The 23526-nt window shown below is 43.2% G+C and overlaps 1 protein-coding gene across 1 annotated transcript in view; it reads right to left on the bottom strand.

Annotated features, from left to right (window-relative positions):
* The window catches only part of LOC135508847 (RNA-binding Raly-like protein), a 43760-nt gene that overhangs the window by 10498 nt on the left and 9736 nt on the right, over positions 1-23526 (bottom strand). Inside the window, exon 3 of the mRNA XM_064929053.1 lies at positions 13932-13982. Within this exon, the coding sequence (XP_064785125.1) occupies positions 13932-13982 (51 nt within the window). The remainder of the gene's footprint in view (positions 1-13931; positions 13983-23526) is intronic.

The following is a 23526-nucleotide window of genomic DNA, read 5'->3' as shown; positions in this document are numbered from 1 at the left end:
GGGGGAATGTCAGGTCATGTGGATACAGTATGGGTCAATAGATACTTTCACTACAGAAAACCTGCTGCCCCACTACCCGCAGCCCTCAGGGAAGCACTGCATCATCATATGATCTGCTAGCTGAGCCTGATATGGAGAGGCAGCTCCTATATACTGCACTGATTGGGGAACAAAACAACAAGAAATGGGGGTGTTTTAGGTTCAGGGGGTAAGAATTGGAGGCCAATAGCTTTTCTACACACACACCTCATTGATGGAATTACCCATAGAAACATGGTCCCTTATTTCAATACTTCTAGGGATACCATTATATGAGCCATGTCACATTCTCTATCTGTGAAAATGCTGAGTTTTCAGTGTACAGAAATAAGAGCTGTCACCTTCTGTAATCCACAGGAAAAACACTGTCAATGAGTCTTGCTACTGTAGCTGCGAATAAGCAAGGACACCTAAAAGGCCATTTAAACGGTGAAATGGGGTAATGAGAAAATATCAGCCCCAAGGTCCCCCAACTCGGACAGGTTGAATTGTGTACCCTTGGTACAAGGTAGTTGCTTTTTTTATTGATTTAATTTGTAAAATAAGAAAAAATACATACAGTGGGCTCTGAAATGATTGACACCTTTTATAATGATGAGCAAAAATTACTGTTTGAAATAAATATTTCAAATACTGAGCTGTATTGTCTGCCAAAAAGGGGGGGGGTTAATATGTTATACTAATACATTTGCTCTGAGAAATTTGGAAATTATATTATTTTAAGCTAAAACAATTGCTCAGAGAGAGAGATTTTGCGTAGATGAAGGGAAGGAGACAGGTTAAAAAATACATTTTTTTCTCAAAAGGGAAGGGGTCAAAATGATTGACACCCCTGTTTTCAATACCTTTCAACGGCCCTGAGCATTTTTCTCAAATGTTTTATGTGTTGGAGAACACATTCCCATTCCGACGCCAAACCTACCACTGGTGTACGTGGCCAAAGAGCTCTATTTTCTTGGAATCTGACCAAAGCACCGGTTCCATTCCAAGTACCAATGTAATTTACCAAACTGCAGGTGGTTACATTTGTTGGATGACATAAAAATAGAGCTCTTTGGCCACGTACACCATTGGTGGGTTTGGCGTCAAAATGAGAATGCATGAGCAGAAATACCCGCACACCTACTGTCAAATTTGGTGGTGGATCTTTGATGTTATGTGGATATTTTGCTTCCACTGGTCGTTGGGTCCTTGTTGATGTCATGGGCATCATAGCTGAAACTTGGCCGAAAGTGGATCTTCCAGCAAGACAATAACCCAAAGCACATATCAAATTCCACAAAGAAATGGTTAATTGGCCACAAAATCAACATTTTGCAAAGGCCATCTCAGTCTCCGGACTTGAAACCCATTAAAAACCTGTGGTTTGAATTGAAGAGGGCAGTCCATAAGCACAGACTATCATGTTGACCACACCATTTGCGTCGCGTGCATGTTATTCAATCATTGCACCCACACTGCTCGCACGCGCCAACGAGTGTCTGTGCTGCCAGATGCTAAAATAGAAGTTGCTTCTATTTGTGGTGCAGAACGCGGTGCAAGTCCTGCCTCTCCCATCTCCTCATTGGTTTATAGAAGCAGATACCCACGTGCCATCTCCTCATTGGTTATACCCACGTGGGTCGTAGTCATGGTAATACTGCTAGATGCCAATCGCCATATACAGTTCAAAGAAGAAAAAGCCTGGAAGGAGGAGAGTAAACTAGAAACGATTCGGTTAACTGTTTTATGTGTGGATTAATTGTCGGAGTAGAGGACCTTGTGCATTTCAGGTAAAATAACAACTCAACATTTATATCCCAGGACTAATTATCTAGCAACATCAAGCTAGCTAAATAGTACAAATTAGCTAGCAACTGCAAGCTAGCTACTGCCATAAATGTTTAATATTTTTTGACCTGTCCCCAAATTAATATAACTCTGGTTCAGAGTTTGTTATGATATTTCAACCTGCGTGTCGTGATCGTGTTTGGTGTGGGGGACAAAATCAATTTTGTGCACGATGGCGCACGCACGACCGGTTTGGGCACTGTGTAAGAATATCAAGGATCTGGAAGGATTATGTATGGAGCAATGGTCTAAGATTCCTCCCAAAGTGTTCTCCAACTCATACAACTTTTTTTAAAGGCCCAGTGGCATTATCCTCTCAAGTTGAGGTATTGAAAGGTATAGAAAACAGGGGTGTCAATAATTTTGTTGAACATTTTTAATTATTACTTGTTAAACAAATTCTCTTTCTCTGAGAAATTGTTTTAGCATAAAATAATACAATTTCTCATTTTTTTGGAGCAGTCAATATAGCTCAGTATTTTAATTATTTATTTTATACAGAGTACTGGGGGAGTGGCGGCAGCCATACCTTGACCTGTGGTGTAGACTGTAGCTGAGGCCCGGCAATGGTTGGCTTGGGACTGGGTCCTGTCGGAGGCAAGAAGCGCAGCCCAGGCCTTCCACCAGGTACGTTGACAACTGCACAGATGGTCCTGGACTGAGGGAACTGCAACCTCAACCTCTTGGGCGGGGAACAAGGGGGGTTGATAACCCAGAGCACACTCAAAGGGTGACATACCTGACGAGGTCTTTTGGTCTGGGGATGATATCCAGAAGAAAGACTGACATTGGCACCAAGAGCTGAACAGAAGGATCTCCATACCTGAGGTAAACTGGGGTCCTCTTTCGGAAACGATGTCAGTAGGAATGCCATGCACGCGAAACAAATGGGATACTAACAGGTCCGCAGTCTCCCTGGAGGACGGGACCTTGGAGAGGGGAATGAAGTGAGCCATTTTGGAAAACCTGTCAATAATGGTGAGGATGACGGAGTTATCGTTAGATGGGGGAAGGCCAGTGACGAAGTCCAGAGCTATGTGTGACCAGGGTCGACTGGGTATGGGAAGAGGGCGAAGCAGACCAGAAGTGGGTTTGGTGGAGGTTTTGTTCTGGGCACAACCTCTTTTGGACCACCAAAAGCGCAGACGCAGGAAGGCGAGGTTCCGGTTCATACCAGGGTGACAGGTGAGGTGGGTAGAATGGCCCCACTGAAGAACACAATCTGGAACAAACAGAGCATTACTAGGACCATTACCTGGGTCAGGCTGGTTCTGCTGAGCCTGGCAGATACGGAATTCGATCTCTCAGGCGACGGCGGCAACGATGTAGGTGGATGGCACAATGGCTTCTGGCTCGGTACCCGTGTTGTCGGTGGTGAACTGGCGAGAGAGGGCATAAGGTATGCTATTCTTTGAACCGGGGCGATGAGTGAGTGGGAAATTGAATCTACCGAAGAACAAGGCCCACCTGGCTTGCCGGGAGTTCAGACGTTTGGCGGTCTGGATGTAGGACAGGTTTTTATGGTCAGTCCACGCGATGAAGGGGGGTCTCATAAATCAAATTTCTCAAACATACAAGTATTAGGCACCATTTTAAAGATACAATTATCATTAATCCAGCCACAATGTCTGATTTCAAAAATGCTATACAGGGAAAGGTCCACAAATGATTATGTTAGGTCACCACCAACTCACAGAAAAAAACAGCCATTTTTCCAGTCAAAGAGAGGAGTCACAAAAAGCACAAATATAGATCAAATTAATCACTAACCTTTGATGATCTTCATCAGATGACACTCATAGGACTTCATGTTACACAATACATGTATGTTTTGTTCGATCAAGTTCATATTTATATCCAAAAATCTTATTTTACATTGGCGTGTTATGTTCAGTAGTTCCAAAACATGCAGTGATATTGCAGAGAGCCACATGAATTCACAGAAATACTCATAATAAATGTTGATGAAAATGTAAGTGTTATGCATGGAACTTTAGATACACTTCTCCTTAATGCAACCGCTATGTCAGATTTCAAAAACACTTTACGGAAAAAGCATAATCCGAGAACGGCGCTCAGAGCCCAAACCAGCCAGAGAAATATCCGCCATGTTGGGTAGTCAACATTAGTCATAAATAGCATTATAAATATTCACTTACCTTTGACGATCTTCATCAGAATGCACTCTCAGGAATCGCAGTTCCACAATAAATGCTTGTTTTGTTCGATACTGTCCATCATTTATGTCCATTTATGTCCAAATAGCTTCTTTTGTTAGGGCATTTGGTAAACAAATCCAAAAGCGCGTTCTGGTACAGTCGGACGGAAAGTTCAAAAAGTTATATTACAGGTCGAAGAAACTTGTCAAACTAAGTATAGAATCAATCTGTAGGATGTTTTTATCATAAATGTTCAATAATGTTCCAACCGAAGAATTCCATTTTCTGTAGAAAAGCAATGGAACGAGAAACACCTCTCATGTGAAAGCGCGTGACTGAGAACGAGGCTGCTGGAAGACCCCTTAGTCAAACAACTCTCATCTGGCCCCCCTTCACAGGAGCAGCCTGAAACAACATTCTAAAGACGGTTGACATGTAGTGGAAGCCTTAGGAAGTGCAAAATAACCCATATACCACTGTGAATTCGATAAGGGCTGAGTTCAAAAACTACAAACCTCAGATTTCCCACTTCCTGTTTGGATTTTTTCTCAGGTTTTTGCCTGCCATATGAGTTCTGTTATACTCACAGACATCATTCAAACAGTTTTAGAAACTTCAGAGTGTTTTCCATCCAATACTAATAATAATATGCATATATTAGCATCCGGGACTGAGTAGGAGGCAGTTCACTCTGGGCACGCTATTCATCCAAAAGTGAAAATGCTGCTCCCTATCCCAAATAAGTTCCCAGTTTCCTATGTCAAAATTCCTCTCTGCAGGTGAGAGCTTAAGGGAAAAGAATGCACATGGGTGGACCTTTTGATCAGAGGGGGAACGTTGAGACAGAACAGCACCTATCCCTGTGTCAGAGGCGTCCACCTCCACGATGAACTGGAGTTCTGGGTCGGGCTGAGTAAGGAAGCTACGCTTGAGTTCCAGGAATGCTGCCTCTGCCTCAGAAGTCAAGTGGAATGGAGTGGAGGTGGAGGTGAGAGTGGTGAGAGGCGCTTCCAGACGGCTGTAGTTGCAGATGAAATGTCTGGAAAGATTTGCAAACCCCAGGATACGCTGCAGCTGCTTTAGGTTGGAGGGCGCAGGCCACTCTGACTGCCATGACCTTGGCGGGATCCATACATAACTGTCCCTGTGCAATAATAAACCCTGGAAAGACGCTGAGGCAGCATGGGACTTACATTTTTCAGCTTTAACAAAAAGCTTATTCTCCAACAGCCATTGAAAAACTTGGTCGAACGTGTTGCTGGTGAGCCTCAGGGTCCTGGAAAAAATTAGGCAAAAACTAAGCATCCAATCACATCCCTCAGCACATCACTAACTAGGTTCTGGAAAACAGCAGGGCATTAGTAAGACCAAAAGGCAAGACCAAATACTCAGTGATCAAGTGGTGTGTTAAACGCAGTCTTCCACTCATCCCCTTTTCTTATGCAAACAAGGTAGTAGGCATTCCAGAGGTCGCGTTTGGTAAACACCGTGGCACCATGGAGGGGGGCTAAAGCAGAGCCGATGAGTGGCAAGGGGTACTTGTTCTTTACTGTGATATTATTCAGCCCACAAAGTCTATGCACAGCCTCAGTGACCCATCCTTCTTCACAAAGAAAAACCCAGCACCCACCAGGGAGGAAGATGGCTTGATAAGTCCTGCAGCCAGAGAATCCTGGATGTACCTCTCCATAGCCTCTTGCTCAGGGCGAGAGAGGTTAAACAACCAGCTACTGGGGAGAGGAGCTCCAGGCTGAAGGTCAATGGTGCAGTCTTGCAGCCGATGAGGCAGCAGCAACAGGGCGTAATACTTGCTGAAAACAGGAGCTAGATCGTGATGACAGGTCCAGAGGTTCTGGAATGAACTGGAGCACAGACAAGGCAGGTGGATGGGCAGAATGTAGACAATTAGAGTGACAAAATGAACTCCAAGTGGTTATATTTCCAGCAGTCCAGTTAATCTGTGGGTTATGTAGTTTTAACCATGGATGGCCAAGAACAAGAGGGGAGTAAGGACAGTCGATTATGTGGAAACTGATCTTTTCCTGGTGATTTCCAGAGTGACGCAGGATGACAAGGACAGTTCTCTCACAGACACAGGCGAGGAGCTGTCCACTGAGAGCATTGCCGTCGAGGGGTGAATCGAGTAGGACAATGTCCAGGCCAAACTGGGTAACAACACCTCGATCCAGGAATCTCCCGTTGGCACCCGAATCGATGAGAACAGACAGAGGAAAAGCCTGGCTCTGCCACACAAGGTTGCCTTCAAGCAGGGGTCTGGGGGAAGACGGGCAGGTGATTTGGCTCAACAGTATATCCCCCACTACTGCCGAGCACCCTCTTTTGCTGGGCACAAGGAACAAGTGGAGACAAAGTGACCAACCTGGCCACAGTATAGGCAGCTCCCAGCGCTGATTCGTCGTTGCCTCTCCTCTGGAGAGAGATGTGTCCGGCCAAGCTGCATGGGTTCAGGATCTGGAAAAGCCTTGGGATGGGATGCAGTGGGAGAAGGAGGACAAGGCACTGAAGCAAGAAGAAGAAGAAGGACTTGGAACCGGTTGTGAGCCCTGGGCGAAGGGTTGGCCCTGTAGGTCAGACAGGCTCCATGAAAACTCCTTGATGTGCTCCAGAAGGGTCTTCAGGGCTTGGTCGTGTTGCTCGAGCAGGGCACCTTGGCCGACAAGGGTTTGGTGGAGAGTCTGCTGGGTTCATCTCTTTGGCCAGATCGTACTTTTATGCGGAGTGGAACAGGGGAACCCAAGAGCAGACTCGGACGAGGAAACTGGTAACAAATGTATTTTATGAAACACAGTGGGAAGATGGAGTGCAGGCCAGGGGAAGCTTGGGTGGGTTGCAGGGAACCAGGTGCAGAAGTTGAGGCTGTAGTGAGAGGGGTTGGGACAGGGTAAGCTGAGTATTTGTAGAGGTCTTGATTATGGAACAGGTTGCTGCTGGTGGGGATCTGCTCTGACTCCAGCACACCTGTCTCCACCCACACAATCACACACACACACACAAGTTGTTAATGATACAAACCTTAGAATGTCTTAGAAGTCTAAACATATATGGGCTGAATGGTTGAACTATAGGCTATTGACGATTCGAGAAAGTAGCAAAAGAGCTTGCACTGTTCCTTGCCTCAGGTTTCACAGCTGTTCTCTCATAAAGTGATCATATTTTCACCCCTATTTCACCCATATTTTCACCCATTCTCAATTTAATCTCATCTTTACTAATATGTCAAATTAGTTTGGATTTAAAATAGATCATTATAACTAGTGTTAGTGAATGTAGCATCATGTACAGTATTGTTTAAAAATGGATAGTTTGGGAAATAATCTTGATTTTTAATGCTGGTAAACCCATTGTATAAAAGCAATAACACACTCAAGGCCATGTGTTATAACATTTTTATCATGGCTGTGGTGGGCTTCACCTCGTGGCTATGACCACATTACAGCCATGGTAAAAAATGTCATAACACATGGCCTCTCATGTATTATTGCTTAATTATCAAATGGATAGGAACAGGGGCAGGAGGGAAAATATGGCACCCATATGCACTCGAATAGCCACACGCTTTCCAACCGGTCCTTCGGTTTTATAGCGGAGCATGTGCTTAATATAAGCAGCTGAGAAATAAATATAATAACACTTATTTTACTCCACGCATCAACCACTGTTTGAGGTGCTGGCAAGACAGGTGATATTCCGCCCAAACTCTGTATGCAATGGGCTTTCCAACCTTGTTCCTGCAGCTACCCAGTGCTTAATTTGGGAAACCGAGTGAAATCTGTTCCTTAAAATCGATAGTAAGATGATTTTGCAACAAAACATATTTAACTAAACTGTTTAACTAAACATATTTAACTAAACAGCCTGTCTGCTCGCTCAGGAAAGGAATAGGTCTAAAGGAGAGAGAAGAGGAGATGGAAACGCATGGTGGTGAGATATTCTGGATAACTAAAGGTAATGTGTCACCCAATTAATTATGACAAATGCCCTACTATTAGGCTATTCAAAATCAAATACAAATTCACTAATTGCCTAATAGCATAATATCCTAATTGTAAGCCCCTTGACAATCCACGAACCAACAGCATAGCCTGGGGCTATAAATTCTCTCCCAGACTCATGGATAGAAAGTTTAGAGTGTAGGATAAGATAACCAGTCCATCCAGTATGCATAATAATACAGATTACACTCAAAGGTGATGACTAGAATTTGTTTAGTTTTGTAGAAGAGGCTTGACCATTTATGTACCAAAGCATTCTTAAATAATTGTTGTTTTATGTTTTTTTTGCTATGAATAATATTTGGTAGGCTATGTATTGTATAACAGTACAATCATAATTTGAATTCAGCAGAGGGAGCATGCCCTATCCACATAGTGGGAGTGCAGTGGAGAAGTTGGAAATCTTCCAGTTCCTCAGCTTGCACATTACTGACAATCTGAAATGGTCCACCCACACAAACAATGTTGTGAAGAAGGCACAACAGCGCCTCTTCAAACTCAGGAGGCTGGAGAAATTCGGGTTGGCCCCTAAGACCCTAAGAAACTTTTACAGTTGCACAATTGAGAGCATCCTGTCGGGCTGTATCGGCCTGGTACGGCAACTGCACCGCCTGCAACCACAGGGCTCTCCAGAGGGTGGTTCCCCAACGCATCACCGGTGGTACACTGCCTGCCCTCCAGGACACCTACAGCACCCGATGTCACAGGAAGGCCAAAAAGATCACCACCTGAGCCACGGCCTGTTCACCCCACTATCATCCAGAAGGCGAGGTCAGTACAGGTGCATCAAAGCAGGTACCGAGAGACTGAAAAACAGCTTCTATCTGAAGGCCATCAGACTGTTAAATAGCCATCACTAGCTGGTTTCCACCCAGTTACTCAACCCTGCACCTTAGAGGCTGCTGCCCTATATACATAGACATGGAATCACTGGCCACTTTAAATAATGGAACACTAGTCACATTCATAATGTTTTATACTGCTTTACTCATCTCATGTATATGCTTTATTCTATTCTACTGTATTAAGTCAATGCTACTCTGACATTGCTTGTCCTAATATTTTATATTTACATATTTCTTTATTCCATTCTTTTACTTTAAGATTTGAGTATTGTTGTGAATTGTTAGATACAATAGCACTGTTGGAGCTAGGAACACAAGCATTTCGCTACACCCGCAATAATGTCTGCTAAAATGTGTATTCAGTTAAACTGGAATGCATTTGTAGGACTATAATTTCCTTCTCATATCGTTGCCTATAATATGTCTCCACACACCTAGGCCTACACTATGGATGGATTCAAGAGAAGGTTGTTTTCATTGATGTCAATTTCTCAGTGTCAGAGTACCCTGCCATTTCGATAATTTGTGTGGTATTAAAAAAAGATTCTGGCAAAGTCTCCAGTCATGTAAAATGACGTAGAATTGCGTGAAATGCGTTGATAAAAGGCCACATTTTCCCTGGACCCTAAGCTACTAAAAATGATCCCCATGTGAGCAAATTCTGTAAGTGCCTCTACTCTACTGCCTTATGCCATTACTCAAATGCGATGATATGCATGCAATGCTTAATTATAAAGGTTACTTTTTCTTCCATGCGTTCTGGTACCTCAGAACTCCCCAGGGAAGCCCCCTCTCGTGTTCACTTTTTGTTCCGGCACCTCCCGATTTACAAATTAAGCACTGCTCTCCCCTGTGTCACGGAGGCTTTCCTCACTACCAAAGCTGACTCTCATCCTCTTAGATCTATCCTCTGCTTTCGACATCATGAACCATCAGCTCTTCCTCTCCACCCATTCAAGCCTCAGGCTCTGCACACTCTTGGATTGCATCCTACCTGGCGGGCCACTCCAACCAGGTGACATGGAGAAGATCTGTGTCTGCACCACATACTCTCACTACTGGTGTCCCCCAGGGCTAGGTTATAGGTACTCTCCTCTTCTCTCTATACAACAAGTCACTCGGCTCCGTCATATCCTCACATGGTCGCTCCTATCATTGCTATGTGGATGACACTCAACTCAACTACTTTTCTCTTTTCCCCCTTCTGACACCCAGGTGGCTATGTGTGCCTGGCAGATACAGTTCCCAGGGAAGGCCTGCCAGCTCTAAGACCACTCCATCATGGTTGACAACTCCATGGTGCCCCTCTCCCAGAATGCAAAGAACCTTGGCGTGATCCTGGACAACACCCTGTCGTTCTCTGCAAACATCAAATCAGTGACTTATACCATCCAACCCCTGCAACTTATCCAGAACGCTGCAGCCCACCTAGTGTTCAACCTTCCCAAGCTAGCTTCCAGTCAAAGCTCGCATCCACTACAAGACCATGGTTCTTGCCTATGGAGCAGCAAGAAGCACTGCCCCTCCCTACGTTCAGGCTATGCTCAAACCCTAGACCCCAACCCGAGTACTCTGTGAGTACTCTGTTCTGTAACCTCGGGTCTCTTGGCCCTCCCTCTATGGGAGGGAAGCTCCCACTTAGCCCAGTCAAAGCTCTTCTCTGTCCTGGCAACCCAATGGCGGAACCATCTTCCCCCTGAAGCTAGGACAGCAGAGTCCTTGTCCATCTTCCCGAAAACATCTAAAACCTTCTTCATAGAGTATCTAAAATAATCCCACAGCACCCCACCGTGCACCACCTCCTCACCCATCCCCCACCCCCGTAAAAAAAGCCTTTTGTGAACAAACACTTGCTCTTGACTCCCCACTACTAGGACTGACTTTGCTTATAGGTACTTTATTGAGGAAAAATGTACTTACCATAACTGAGATACAGTGAATTCGGAAAGTATTTCGACTCCTTTACTTTTTCCACATTTTGTTACGTTATTATCCTTATTCTAAAATGTATTAAATAGTTTTTTCCCCCCTCGTCAATTTACACACAATACCCCATTATGACAAAGCAAATACTGTTTTTTAGAAAATGTTGCACATTTATTAAAAATAATACATGGAAATATCACAAGTTTTAAGACCCTTTACCCAGTCCTTTGTTGAAGCATCTTTGGCAGCGATTAAAGCCTTGAGTCTTCTTGGGTATGACGCTACAAGCTTGACACACCTGTATTTGGGGAGTTTCTCCCATTCTTCTCTGCAGATCCTCTCAAGCTCTGTCAGGTTGGACATGGATCTTCGCTGCACAGATATTTTCAGGTCTCTCCAGAGATGTTCGATCGGGTTCAAGTCCAGGCTCTGGCTGGACCACTCAAGGACATTCAGAGACTTGTGGCTTCTCGTTGTCTTGTTGAAAGTGAACCTTCACCCCGGTCAGAGGTCCTGAGGGCTCTGGAGCAGGTTTTCATCAAGGATTTCTCTGTACTTTGCTCCATCATCTTTCCGTTGATCCTGACCAGTCTCCCAGTCCCTGCCGCTGATAAACATCCCCACAGCATGATGCTGCCACCACCATGCTTCACCGTAGGGATGGTGCCAGGTTTTCTCCAGACGTGTCACTTGGCATTCAGGCCAAAATGTTCATCAGACCAGAGAATCTGGTTTTTCATGGTCTGAGCGTCTTTAGCTGCCTTTTGGCAAACTCAAAGCGGATTGTCATGTGACTTTTACTGAGGAGTGGCTTCCATCTGGCAACTCTACCATAAATACCTAATTGGTGGAGTGCTGCAGAGATGGTTGTCAACTGTGGTACCTTAAATAGACAGGTGTGTGCCTTTCCAAATCATATCCAATGAATTGAATTTACCACAGGTGGACTCCAATCAAGTTGCAGAAACATCTCAAGGAAGATCAATGGGAACAGGATGCACCTGAGCTCAATGTTGGTCTGAATACTTATTTAAATAAGGTAATTACATAACTATTCCATTTTCAGTTTTTTATTCTTAATACATTTGCAAAAAGATTTAAAAAACTGTTTTTGCTTTGCCATTATGGGGTATTGTGTCTAGATTGCTGAGGAAAATGTTTTATTTAATCAATTTTAGAATAAGGCTGTAATGTAACAAAATGTGGAAAAAGTCAAGGGGTCTGAATACTTTCTGAAGGCATTGTATGTGATTGTTCTATCTAGCTTTCTTAAGAACAGTATGTCTGGATTAGAGTGTCTGTAAATGTAAATTTCACCTGTATTCCTACACTTTAGACCTCACAGTAGATCTCAGCTTTGTTAAAAATATACTTAAGAAAAACTATTAATTTTATCATAGTGATTAAGGGGTAGAAGGCCAGCATCCCAGTCACCTCTTCCCTGTAGACGTTGAGACTGGCGTTCTGTGGGTACTATTTAATGAAGCTGCCAGTTGAGGACTTGTGAGGTGTCGGTTTCTCAAACTAGACACTCTAATGTACTGGTCCTCTTGCTCAGTTGTGCACCGGGGCCTCCCACTCTTCTTTCTATTCTGGTTAGAGCCAGTATGCGCTGTTCTGTGAAGGGGGTAGTACACAGCGTTGTACGATATCTTCAGTTTCTTGGCAATGTTTTGCATGGAATAGCCTTCATTTCTCTGGCCGTTTTGAGCCTGTAATCGAACCCACAAATGCAGATACTCAGCTAGTCTAAAGAAGGCCAGTTGTATTGCTTCTTTAATTGGGACAACAGTTTTCAGCTGTGTTAACATAATTGCAAAATGGTTTTCTAATGATCAATTTGCCTTTTAAAATTATAAACTTGGATTAGCTAACACAACATGCCATTGGAACACAGGAGTGATGGTTGCTGATAATGGGCCTCTGTACGCCTATGTAAATATTCCATTCAAAATCAGGCATTTCCAGCTACAATAGTCATTTACAACATTAACAATGTCTGCACTGTATTTCTGATCAATTTTATGTTATTTTAATGAACATAAAACTAGCTTTTCTTTCAAAAATAAGGACATTTCTAAGTGATGCCAAACTTTTGCACCGTAGTGTATATTTGGACATGCTTATCATATTTCATAAATTCCTATCTATGCTGTCCCTGCAGACAAAGCATCAGCAGCACTTTGATATAGATAGATGCTTTCTCAGTGTCCCCATTTCGCTGCTCGAACGCCCTCCTCCCCCAGAAGTTTCTGCACACTCTTCTCTTATCTCTCCTCTCCACAGCGTCCTTTATCAGCACCAGACACAGAGGGCCCACTCCTTGCAGCCAATCAAAGCCTGGCTAATTAGGCTATTCAAGTGGAGCCTCAATGCAAAGAACGGGCTCAATTTGAGACTCCCCTCAGAACACCACAGCATTTCCCTCCCTGTGGCCCTTCACCATAGTCTCACTGTTATCACTTGTGGAATAATATAGACAGACAGAGTTACTGAAGCAAAGCAAGTGTCTTTTGTGCTGTGTAGCCATTTGGTCTGTACCAGGCAAGGGGATTTAAACACTAAGGCGGTACAGTATATTCTCTGGTATCATATTCAACATGCATGACTTTCACAAGCAGCCATACTCCTCCTCTTAGACGAATCAGGAGTCAGAGATAAGCCTGTCCATGAGACACATGCAATCAAAGAGGAGGAAAGGGAAGACTAGAGAATTGCACTCACTTTGAGAAGGGGCTTTGCAGCACAAGAGAACATCCCCAATGGGCACAGATGTCAATTCAACGTCTAATTTGGATTTAAACTTGGTTGAATTGTCATCTAATGTGAATTCAACTTGACATCAACAAACAATGCCACTATGTCATTGGATTTGGGTTAAAAGTAGATGACTTTTTGCAAATCCAATCAGTGTTCCCATGTTGATTCAACGTCATCGCATTGATTTTTGGGGGTTGATATGCCCCGTGGGTATTTACATGTAACATCTGAGTACGAGTTCTAAACAAGAAAACTGGATCATAACCGAGCCTGTTTTTTACTTGTCCATGCGAGTAAGGAAAAAGAATCTCCTATAACATAGGTATGTAGGTGAGAGCAGGTGGAGTACAGCTGCCTACCTGTTGTAGAGGTCATCTGGATAGCTGTCATACTCCAGGTCATAGTCAGATCTGAGAAGAGAGAGGGAAATGGTGAGAGAGAAGGACAGAGGGATATGATACGGTAGCTGTGCATTGGAGGGCGTGAGGGGATATGATGGGTGTTAGAAGGGGGAAGGATAGAACACGGGTCAATGAAGACGGATAGGTGGCTTGTCCATGGAGAGACAGATTGATACAGACACTTAAGGCTGATGTGCTATGTTTTAACATCGCCATAATCTTGTCTTGACCTGTGGAATCCCTGTTACTCTGGGGACAAAGCCTCTCTTTCTTCTTCACACTCATCGGGAAAGTGAAGTGTGCTCCCTCTCCCCCTCTTGGACCTTTCCTGTCCGTTATCACAGTTTTGGTTGAATGGTTTTCAAAATCACGGGGGGGGGGGGGGGGGGGCTGTTGCTGACTGGTCAGATAACAGGCTCTGTGTTCAACCAGGGAAGTCAAGCACAAAGGGAGGGGAAATGGTCATGCTATGCAGTTTTGCTCTCAGGAGTCATTCTTCTATAGCAGACGAGAGACCACATTTCAGACATGAAATAGGAGATTAGGGTTACAATCCCAGCACATTTTTATTACACTGGGAGAAGTGGACTATTGATACACTTAATGGTTCAGGACTCCCCTGTATCACAGATATGGGGTAGAATGTAAACCCGCAACTATCAACTCCAGCCTTGACTCAGCCTTTGACTCTCTCTGTGTCGTGCACAATACACACCGCCCTCATGAAAGTACTACTGAACAGTAGAGGCTCCTCAGAGGAGGAAGGGGAGGACCGCCCAATTTTTCAGTTTTTGATTTGTTAAAAAGTTTGAAATATCCAATAAATGTCGTTCCACTTCATGATTGTGTCCCACTTGTTGTTGATTCTTCACAAAAAATACAGTTTTATATCTTTATGTTTGAAGCCTGAAATGTGGCAAAAGGTCGCAAAGTTCAAAGGGGCCAAATACTTTCGCAAGGCACTGTATATGCATCTGTTGATCTTAGTGTGCAGACCTAGTTTCCAGGAATGATGTACAGATCCTTGCGACATGGCATTATCATGCTGAAACATGAGGTGATGGCGGAGGATGAATGGCACAACAATGGGCCTCAGGATCTCCTCACGGTATCTCTGTGCATTCAAATTGCCATCGATAAAATGCAATTGTGTTCATTGTACATAGCTTAAGCCTGCCCATACCCACTAAGAAATAGTGGGCATACACTATACCGGTAAAACATTATCTAATTAATACAACATGCCCAAAAAACTATAGGCTATTACACCAATTTTGAACGTTACTGCATGTCAGCCGCATGAAAAATGTGTGAGTTGACTGGGAATAAGGTAGCATACGCTCCAAATTGCATTGTGGTTTGAGTAGAACACTTACATTTTGTCAAGGTGGAGATGAGTGGAGATGAGTGGCTGAGACACTCACAGACAAGGCAGAGATGAGTGGCTGAGACCGAGGCACGCATGTAAAACAGTGGAAGCATTAATTCAGGCTACAAGTGTAGGCCTTGACAATCGCAGAATGTCATCACAACAGGTGTGGTGTAACTGATGTCTCTTTCCATTCATCAAATAGCAGGTGCCCAATGCACTGTTGGGGTTTGGATGCTGAAGTTATTTTGTGAGTGAACGAATGTGCCGGGTTGCCTTCAGGAGTGCCTGTTTGACAATCAGATGAAAACATCATGGCTGGTTGTGTTTCTGACACATTAAAAGGTGTAGGCGGTGTGTCCATAAGGCTAGGGGAAGCTAAGCTTTCCCTACGGTAAATGTATTTAAATTGCCAAAATGATTTAGCCTAATTAGCTTACTCCTATATATAAGGAATAAATAAAATCATTCAAAAAAGGCTACTACACCAGAAAGCATGATTTGGTCACAGAGGATCATTAGCTTCTTTACAAAAAAAGCTGTGGATTGTTTTAAATCGCATAGCCTACAATCGGAAGGGCACGCAGCGCTGAAAATTCCAAATAGAATATATGAATGTTGAGTTACAACTGTCAGTGAAAAGCAGAGACCCAGCCAGGCATATCACGATATTTAAAAAAGCTAACTGTTTGGAAAGCAAATGGCTATTGCTGCAAAGAGATGACAATTAAAAGACTCCAATCTGTCTTGAAATTCCATTCCATCCAAGACCATACCATAACCCCACCGTCACCATGGGGCACTATGTTCACAACTTTGACATCTGCAAACCGCTCACACACATGATGCCATACCCATGGTCTGTCATACACATGGTCTTCCATACACATGGTCTGCCAGTTGTCCAGTTGGACATACTGCCAAATTCTCTAAAATGGCGTTGGAGGCGGCTTATGGTAGAGAAATGAACATTCAATTCACTGGAAACAGCTCTGGTGGATATACCTGCAGTCAGCATGCCAACTGCAGGCTTCCTCAAAACTTAAGACATCTGTGGCATTGTGTTGTGTGACAAAACTGCACATTTTAGAGTGGCCTTTTACAGGTGCACCCAGTACAAGGTGCACCTGTGTAATGATTGTGTTGTTTAATCAGATTCTTAATATGCCACACCTGTCAGGTGGATGCATTATCTTGGAAAATGAGAAATGCTCACTAACAGGGATTTAAACAAATGTGTCCACAACATTGGAGAGAAATAAGCTTTTGGTGGGTATGGTAAATTTTTGAGATCTTTTCTTTCAGCTAATGAAACATGGAACTAACACTTTACATGTTGCGCTTATATTTTTGTTCTGGGTATATTCACGTCACCAACTAACTGATTAAAACACACTGTTTTGCAATGAAGGTCTATGGTGTAGCTGGAGGGCAACTATTTTCCGTCGTCCTCTGGGTATATTGACTTCAACACAAAATCTAGGAGGCTCATGGTTCTCACTCCCTTCCAAAGACTTCTGGATTCCCAACCTCTGCCTTACCCTGATCTTGACCCTGAGCTGGCCTGCCGCCGGTACCGTTGCCCCATCTCTGGTTTACTGACCCCTGCCTGCCTTGACCTGTCTATTGCCTGCCCCTGTTGGAATATTAAACTATTGTTTATTCGATGTGGTCTGCATCTGGGTCTTACCTTCATATCTGATACAGAGAACCAGTCTAGAACTGAAAGCATAAGCTACAGCTAGCTAGCACTGCAGTGCATAAAATGTGGTGAGTAGTTGACTCAAAGAGAGAGAAAGGAAATAGTTGAACAGTTTTGAACAAATTCATTTCTTCACAAATTAAGGAGAAGCAGCAGAAAGAGAGAGATTGTGTTTGTGGGGTGGCAGGGTAGCCTAGTGGTTAGAGCGTTGGACTAGTAACCGGATGGTTGCAAGTTCAAACCCTCAAGCTGACCAGGTACCCACTGTTCCTAGGGCATCATTGAAAATAAGAATTTGTTCTTAACTGACTTGCCTAGTTAAATAAAGGTTAACAAATATATATATTGTATTTTGTGCAACTTTCACTTAGCTAGATAATGCATCTATCTTATTTAGCCTACTCAAACACCTGGCTCCAGCAGAGAGGAATGCTATTTATGTTAGCTAGCTGGCTAAGGCTATCCAACACTGGAACTCTTCCAAGTCAAGGTAAGCTTTCGGTTTTATTAATTTATTGCCACCGGGGCTACCAGTGGAACTGTTAAACTGCTGCTTTGTTCTAGGAGTTATGTTTACACTGCGGTTAGCGGTAATCTGGCACTGAAGACCCCAAGCGAAGGGAAAAGGTAAGAAGGCAGTGATTGTGTAGGAGCAAGAAGGAATTATACAGCAAGCAAAGTGATGATGCTTTTTGTATGTGGATGCTATGAAAGTGAACTGTGTGTGCGGATGATCAGGGGTGTATTCATTTGCCAATTCTGTTGAAAAATGTTTACTAATGCTTTAGTTCTAGGAGTTATGTTTACCATGACGTTAGCTGATATGGTGACATTGACAACGATGTAGACTGTGTGTAGCGGTTAGCGGTAAAGTTATTCGTAGGCTGGGTTGTAGCAACCTCATTTGTGTATCATGTAGTAGCCTAAAACTATCAATAGAGAGTGAGTGAGATGACCAGAGAGAAAGAGAGAGAGAGAGCTTGTCTGTATTAGCCTCAAAGCTCAAAACAGCGTCCCTCCACCACCACTACACACAGCGTCTTGTAAGCTAAAATGATATATAGCTCCAGTCCTTTTGAAAGCTAAGGCAAAAGCTCTAGTCCTGCTGTCTGCTCATTAAAAGCCCTGCATGACTCTGCTCCATTCATCTTCATCAGCTTTAATGGGTATTAATCAGCATTTAACTGTGTTATTGATTTTGGGTACTACCAAACTCCTCACCATTTACTATTGAGTGGTGCAGTGAACCAGTCATATTGAGTTGTGTATAACCAAGCATTTAACTATTACTATTGATCTGTCTGAGGAAAACAACAAAGTTACAGATGTAGGATCTTAATTTGAGCCAGTTCACTACAGCAGAAAAATGATCCTGCAGCAACAGGACATGGGAGTTATTATGTGGATTATAATTCATTGACATTTTGTTGTAGAGGATGATACATTTTCCGTTAGGTTAAATCAAGACTGAAATGTCTAAGTGGAAATAACAAACTTCAGAATCCTTTTTAAAACTCAAACACACTACCAGTTTACATTTCTCGCTTTGCAGGAAAATTGTCAGCAACAAAAGTGTGATCAAATTAAGATTCTACATCTGTACCTCCTGACTGCATCTTTGCTATTATATATTATGGCATAGATAATTAAACTTTATACGCACTTGCCCTGTAGTGTCTCTATGTTCCCCATGCATTTACTATTTATTGGTCTGTTTAGTCCCGCTGATCTATAATAACAGTGAAGAGTAACACTCCCACCATTTAATATGGGTTCATTAGGGCAGCAATTTGTTGTTCCCATGTATAAAATATTGTATTGCATAGCACTGCATATAATAAAGGATAGGCTACCAGGGATAAAGGCCTTTACAGTGAAACACTATTAGTATTAATAAAGAAATTTATTCTAGGAGGCAAATCGATTTGTTTCTTTTTCTCTGTTTTCTCTGGTTTGACCAGCTGCAGTGGAGATTAACAATCCTGTTTATCTTTAGTGCTTCATCCAGACAAATACCTCCTGCAGGTAAGCTGTTTGAAGCTCAGTACATAGAGTAGAGGTAAACCAAGGTAGAAAACGCAATGATAAAGCTGAGGTAAACTGAGGTAAAACTGTAAGGTACGGAGTAAGTTAAGGCCGAGCAAGGTATGAAGAAGTGAAGTAAGGTGGTCGACATACTGTAGGTAAGCCATGGTCAGGGTTGAATAGGTTACTTTGTACATGTAATCTGTACGTTACTAGTTATAACGTAACATTTGGTGTCATCATTGTAGTCTCTGACTTGAGGTCAGACTCTCTCAGATGGACCAGGAACAGGTGGAACAAACTTAAACCCAGGTTTTTTTTCAATGCTGAATTGAATGTCATTGAGAAAACAGAAAGGTGTCATAATGTATTTTTTCCGCAAACATCCTTTATGAATTTAAGAGTAATCCTAGAAGTAAGTAATCATCTACTTTTCAAAAGTATCTGTAATTTAACGTAACTGATTACAGTTGTAAAAATATATTTTTTAAATCAGATTACATGTAATCAGTTACTCCCCAACCCTGGCCATGGTAAGGAGTACTCAAAGGTAAATAAGCAACTAGCTAGTGTACACAATACAGAAAGATAGAATGAGATGAGAAGGGCCCTGTGTTTTGCGCAATCATGTGACATAGCAAGATTTGATCCTGTATTTTAAGCCCTATCCAGAAATGAGAATTGCACCAAAAATTAAAGCTATTGTCTGAGGATGGTGCTGGACCATCTGCCATAAAAAGAGGCGACAGTTGATGAAAAATCCTTAAATAAAGGTTAAAATCCAGTCATGTCACATTGCCTTCCCTCCCTTCCTTCTTCCCTCCCCCAGATAGATGTATTCTGATTTAATGTAGAGCCCTCAGAAGTGTGCTGCTGTGTAATAAATCAGCTTGGCTGCAGCGTGACCAGGGTTAATGGGCCGAGGAGCTGATTTCCTGCCACTTCAGCTCCTCTCAAATCGAAGGGCGGCCCCGATTGAAGCTGAATTATGACAGACATACAGCGACGAGCGGCCATGCAGGCAGACTGGCAGAGGCTCAAATACAGGAGGATGTCACTGTGTCTTATACAATAAACCTTATGCAAAGGCTGAATCTGGCAACCCCAACATACAAGTTTTGAGGTAAATTGTTGATACTGAGATTATATGGCAGTATTAGTGATTTCATCAACAATGCAGCATTAACTGGTCCAGAATGTTCTTTCAATAGTCCCTCTTTTGACGGAGCAAGGGGATCTTTAAATGCAAAACACCTGTATGTGTCATAACCTTTTGTTTGCTGCCTTGTTATTTGTTCCCATCTTTCGTTTGTTCTTTGCTGGTAAAGCAAAGCTTATCATACTGAATGTATTGTCTCTATGAGAGACGGGGAGGTTTAATGGTTGGAGTTTTACATTACATAATAATTAACCTGTTATTTTTCTGTTCAAAGGAAGTGCTGATTCATCTTTTCCTATTAAACGCACATCTTAGCAGGAGATGAAGGCCAAAGACATAATTACCGTTCCGTCTCTCTCTCTCCCCCTTCCTTCCTTCCTTCCTTCCTTCCTTCCTTCCTTCCTTCCTTCCTTCCTTCCTTCCTTCCTTCCTTCCTTCCTTCCTTCCTTCCTTCCTTCCTTCCTTCCTTCCTTCCTTCCTTCCTTCCTTCCTTCCTTCCTTCCTTCCTCCTTCCCTCCCTCCCTCCATCCCTCCCTTCCTCCCTTCTTTCCTTCCTTCCTTTTCCTTCCTTCCTTGCTTCCTTGCTTCCTTCCTTCCCTCTGTCCCATCCCTCTCTTGCTTTGTCTATGTGTTACAATCACATTGAACACAGGAACGAAAGAGAAAAATACGGAAGATATAAAACACAACCATAGGTGTGCAGAACACAATGTAGCCTACTGTGAATATAGCCAAACAGATCAAGGCACAGTTTCAAACTGAAACCCCCAAACATACGCTTTGATCATATGGAACTTTTCCACCGTCGAGCCAATTAAAACCTCTCTTGAAACAAGTTTGGTTGTAGATGCCCTGAGGCCTTCAGCCTGCTGTGAATTCCATGACGCTGTCGGAGAATTTCAACACAGCCAAAACCTGAAGTAAAACCCGTGCCCCTGTTGAGAAACAACCCAAATGACACACTCAAGGGTATGATCAGTCGATCACGTCAGAGGAAGAAGAGAGAGGAGGTTCCACTCCAGTGTACCTTTCTGTGATGTCGCAGTTGGCACTATTAGCTCTAATGCATGGGGCTCATGTGCTGCGCAAGGGCAGAGTCCGTAAATAAACAGGATAAAGCCCTGTAGAGATAATTCTCTTTTATCACTATAGATGAAGCACTCAATATGGATGGACCTTTGAGTATTAGTCAGATAACTGGACCCAGTACTTAGAAACACTAGCCTCCCTCCACTGCTCAATTGGAGAAGGTATACAAGATGGGGTGAGTGTATGGGTATATCAGGCACAGTGTGATCAAAACAACAGTGTAGGGACTTTTACTCTACAACAGCCTGTAAAGCCTCTGAGCTCCATATTATCTCTCCATCTCTGCTGGGCTGATCTTTAAAACGCTGGCTCTATTTGCTTTTATAGAACTGGGGAGCTGGGCTATAACTCAGATCAAATGGATGTTGCACTCTTTTAAAGTGAAAGGGCAGCTCTCTAGAGCTCTGAAAGGCCAGCGGCAAGCACAGTCCTTACTGGCTGCGTAGCAAGCAATCTCATTTGTTTTTCTTCCTATTACTGTAATTGTGCAATATGCAATGTGGAATGATGGTCTACTGTGACAGCCTAGGTGTCTTTTCTGTATCAATGTACCCAAATTCTGCACCCAATGTTCTTTCAAAGAGAAAAGGAACCAGCCATACAGTGTTTTTCTCCCAATAATTGGAATCTTGACAAATACTTTGCGGTACTCCAAAGGATATTAATGTTTTGATGACAGTCAACAAGACTTATTGTTCCCACGAGATTAAGGAAATTGAATGTTGTATGATTCATAATACACCAAAAGAAAATAGCATTGACATTTTCACGAGTTGATCCCTGAAAGTACTGTGTGATTACCTAGATAACCTGCCAACCACTATTACGACACACTGATGCCACATTTGCTTACTGTGGATGATCCATGTCTTTATCATCACATAATGAAACAAAGCCATGAATCCCGCCTGTTGTCTAGTCTTTTTCTAAGTGGCATTGCTAGACTGATATGGAATGATCCCACTGCAATGCTACCACAGACTAATTATGTGCGAGGTCGTGGCCTGCCTCTTACTACTGCACTGGGACTGAGCCGTCCGTACGTCGGTCTGTCCGTCTGGCATGTTTACTGCAAGTCGACGTGCACACACTTGTGTGTGTTTTTGTTGTGTGTGTACAAGCACAATGAAGAATACGAAGAAGATGAAGAAGAAGCACTTGGTCTCTGGGCTAGCAAGGCTCCTCTGACAGATTCATTTAGCAGTGGCAGGAAGCAGGAAGCAGGAAGCAGGAAACAGAAGCCCTTTAGAGTGATTGCATTATGTCTGACTAATTGTGAGTGAATCCAGAGGATGGAGGGGAAGAGATCCATTGCAGGTGACATGTTTGGGCTCCCCATCGGGACAGCTCTTCAGTCAGATAGCTCCAGAGTAAGACAAGGGGTTTGGAGAGCACTACAGAGACAGATGAGGCAGAGACAGAATGGGACAGTATACAACCTTCACAAAGAGATTCAACTGTGATGGATGGGGATATGAGCAGAGATAATAGATATTGTTTGACATTTTGTTCATTGGAAGCAAGTTATACAGACAAACGACTACAGCTTCTTTTTGTGTCTTTCAGTTTCATAACCACGGTGGTGAGTTCTTGGGTTATTAACATTGCTTAGGTCGATCCCATACAATGGTTACAATTCAAATGTGTAATATCTGACATGGATGAATCAGTATTGTGAAGAAAAATCATGTCAATAATTTAAACTTAAAAAAAAATTTTTTTTTTAGATCTTACAGCACCTGGTATTCCCAGGTGGTCACCCATCCAAATTCTAACCAGGCCCGACCCTGCTTAGCTACCAAATGTGTTCAGGGTGGTATGACTACAATCATATTTTTTTGTAACCCATTTTCTCAAATTACAACCTTGGATGGCTTGCAGGCGCCACAAGGAGTTGCTAGAGCGCGATGAGCCAAGGAAAGCTCTCCCGGCCAAATCCTCCCCTACCCCGCACTGTGCCAATGGTGCGCCTTCCTATGGTGTTCCCGGTCATGGCCGGCAGTAGTGGTGCCTCAGTACTGTAGTACTGTAGTACTTTTGACAGCTGCGTCAAAGTGTTTTGAATCCAATACAGTACTATCATTCAACCTTCCAAGACACCCCAAAGCCAAGCTGAAGGAGGAGACATTACCCAGCTAGAGTGAATTATTTTAGCAAGCAGGGGAGGAGAGCAAATTGGCCTAATTTCTGTGGCGGACCCTGAAGCTGC

This window comes from Oncorhynchus masou, chromosome 22, assembly GCF_036934945.1.
Source record: "Oncorhynchus masou masou isolate Uvic2021 chromosome 22, UVic_Omas_1.1, whole genome shotgun sequence".
Classification (NCBI taxonomy): domain Eukaryota; kingdom Metazoa; phylum Chordata; class Actinopteri; order Salmoniformes; family Salmonidae; genus Oncorhynchus; species Oncorhynchus masou.
This window is presented reverse-complemented; position numbering and strand designations above follow the sequence as displayed.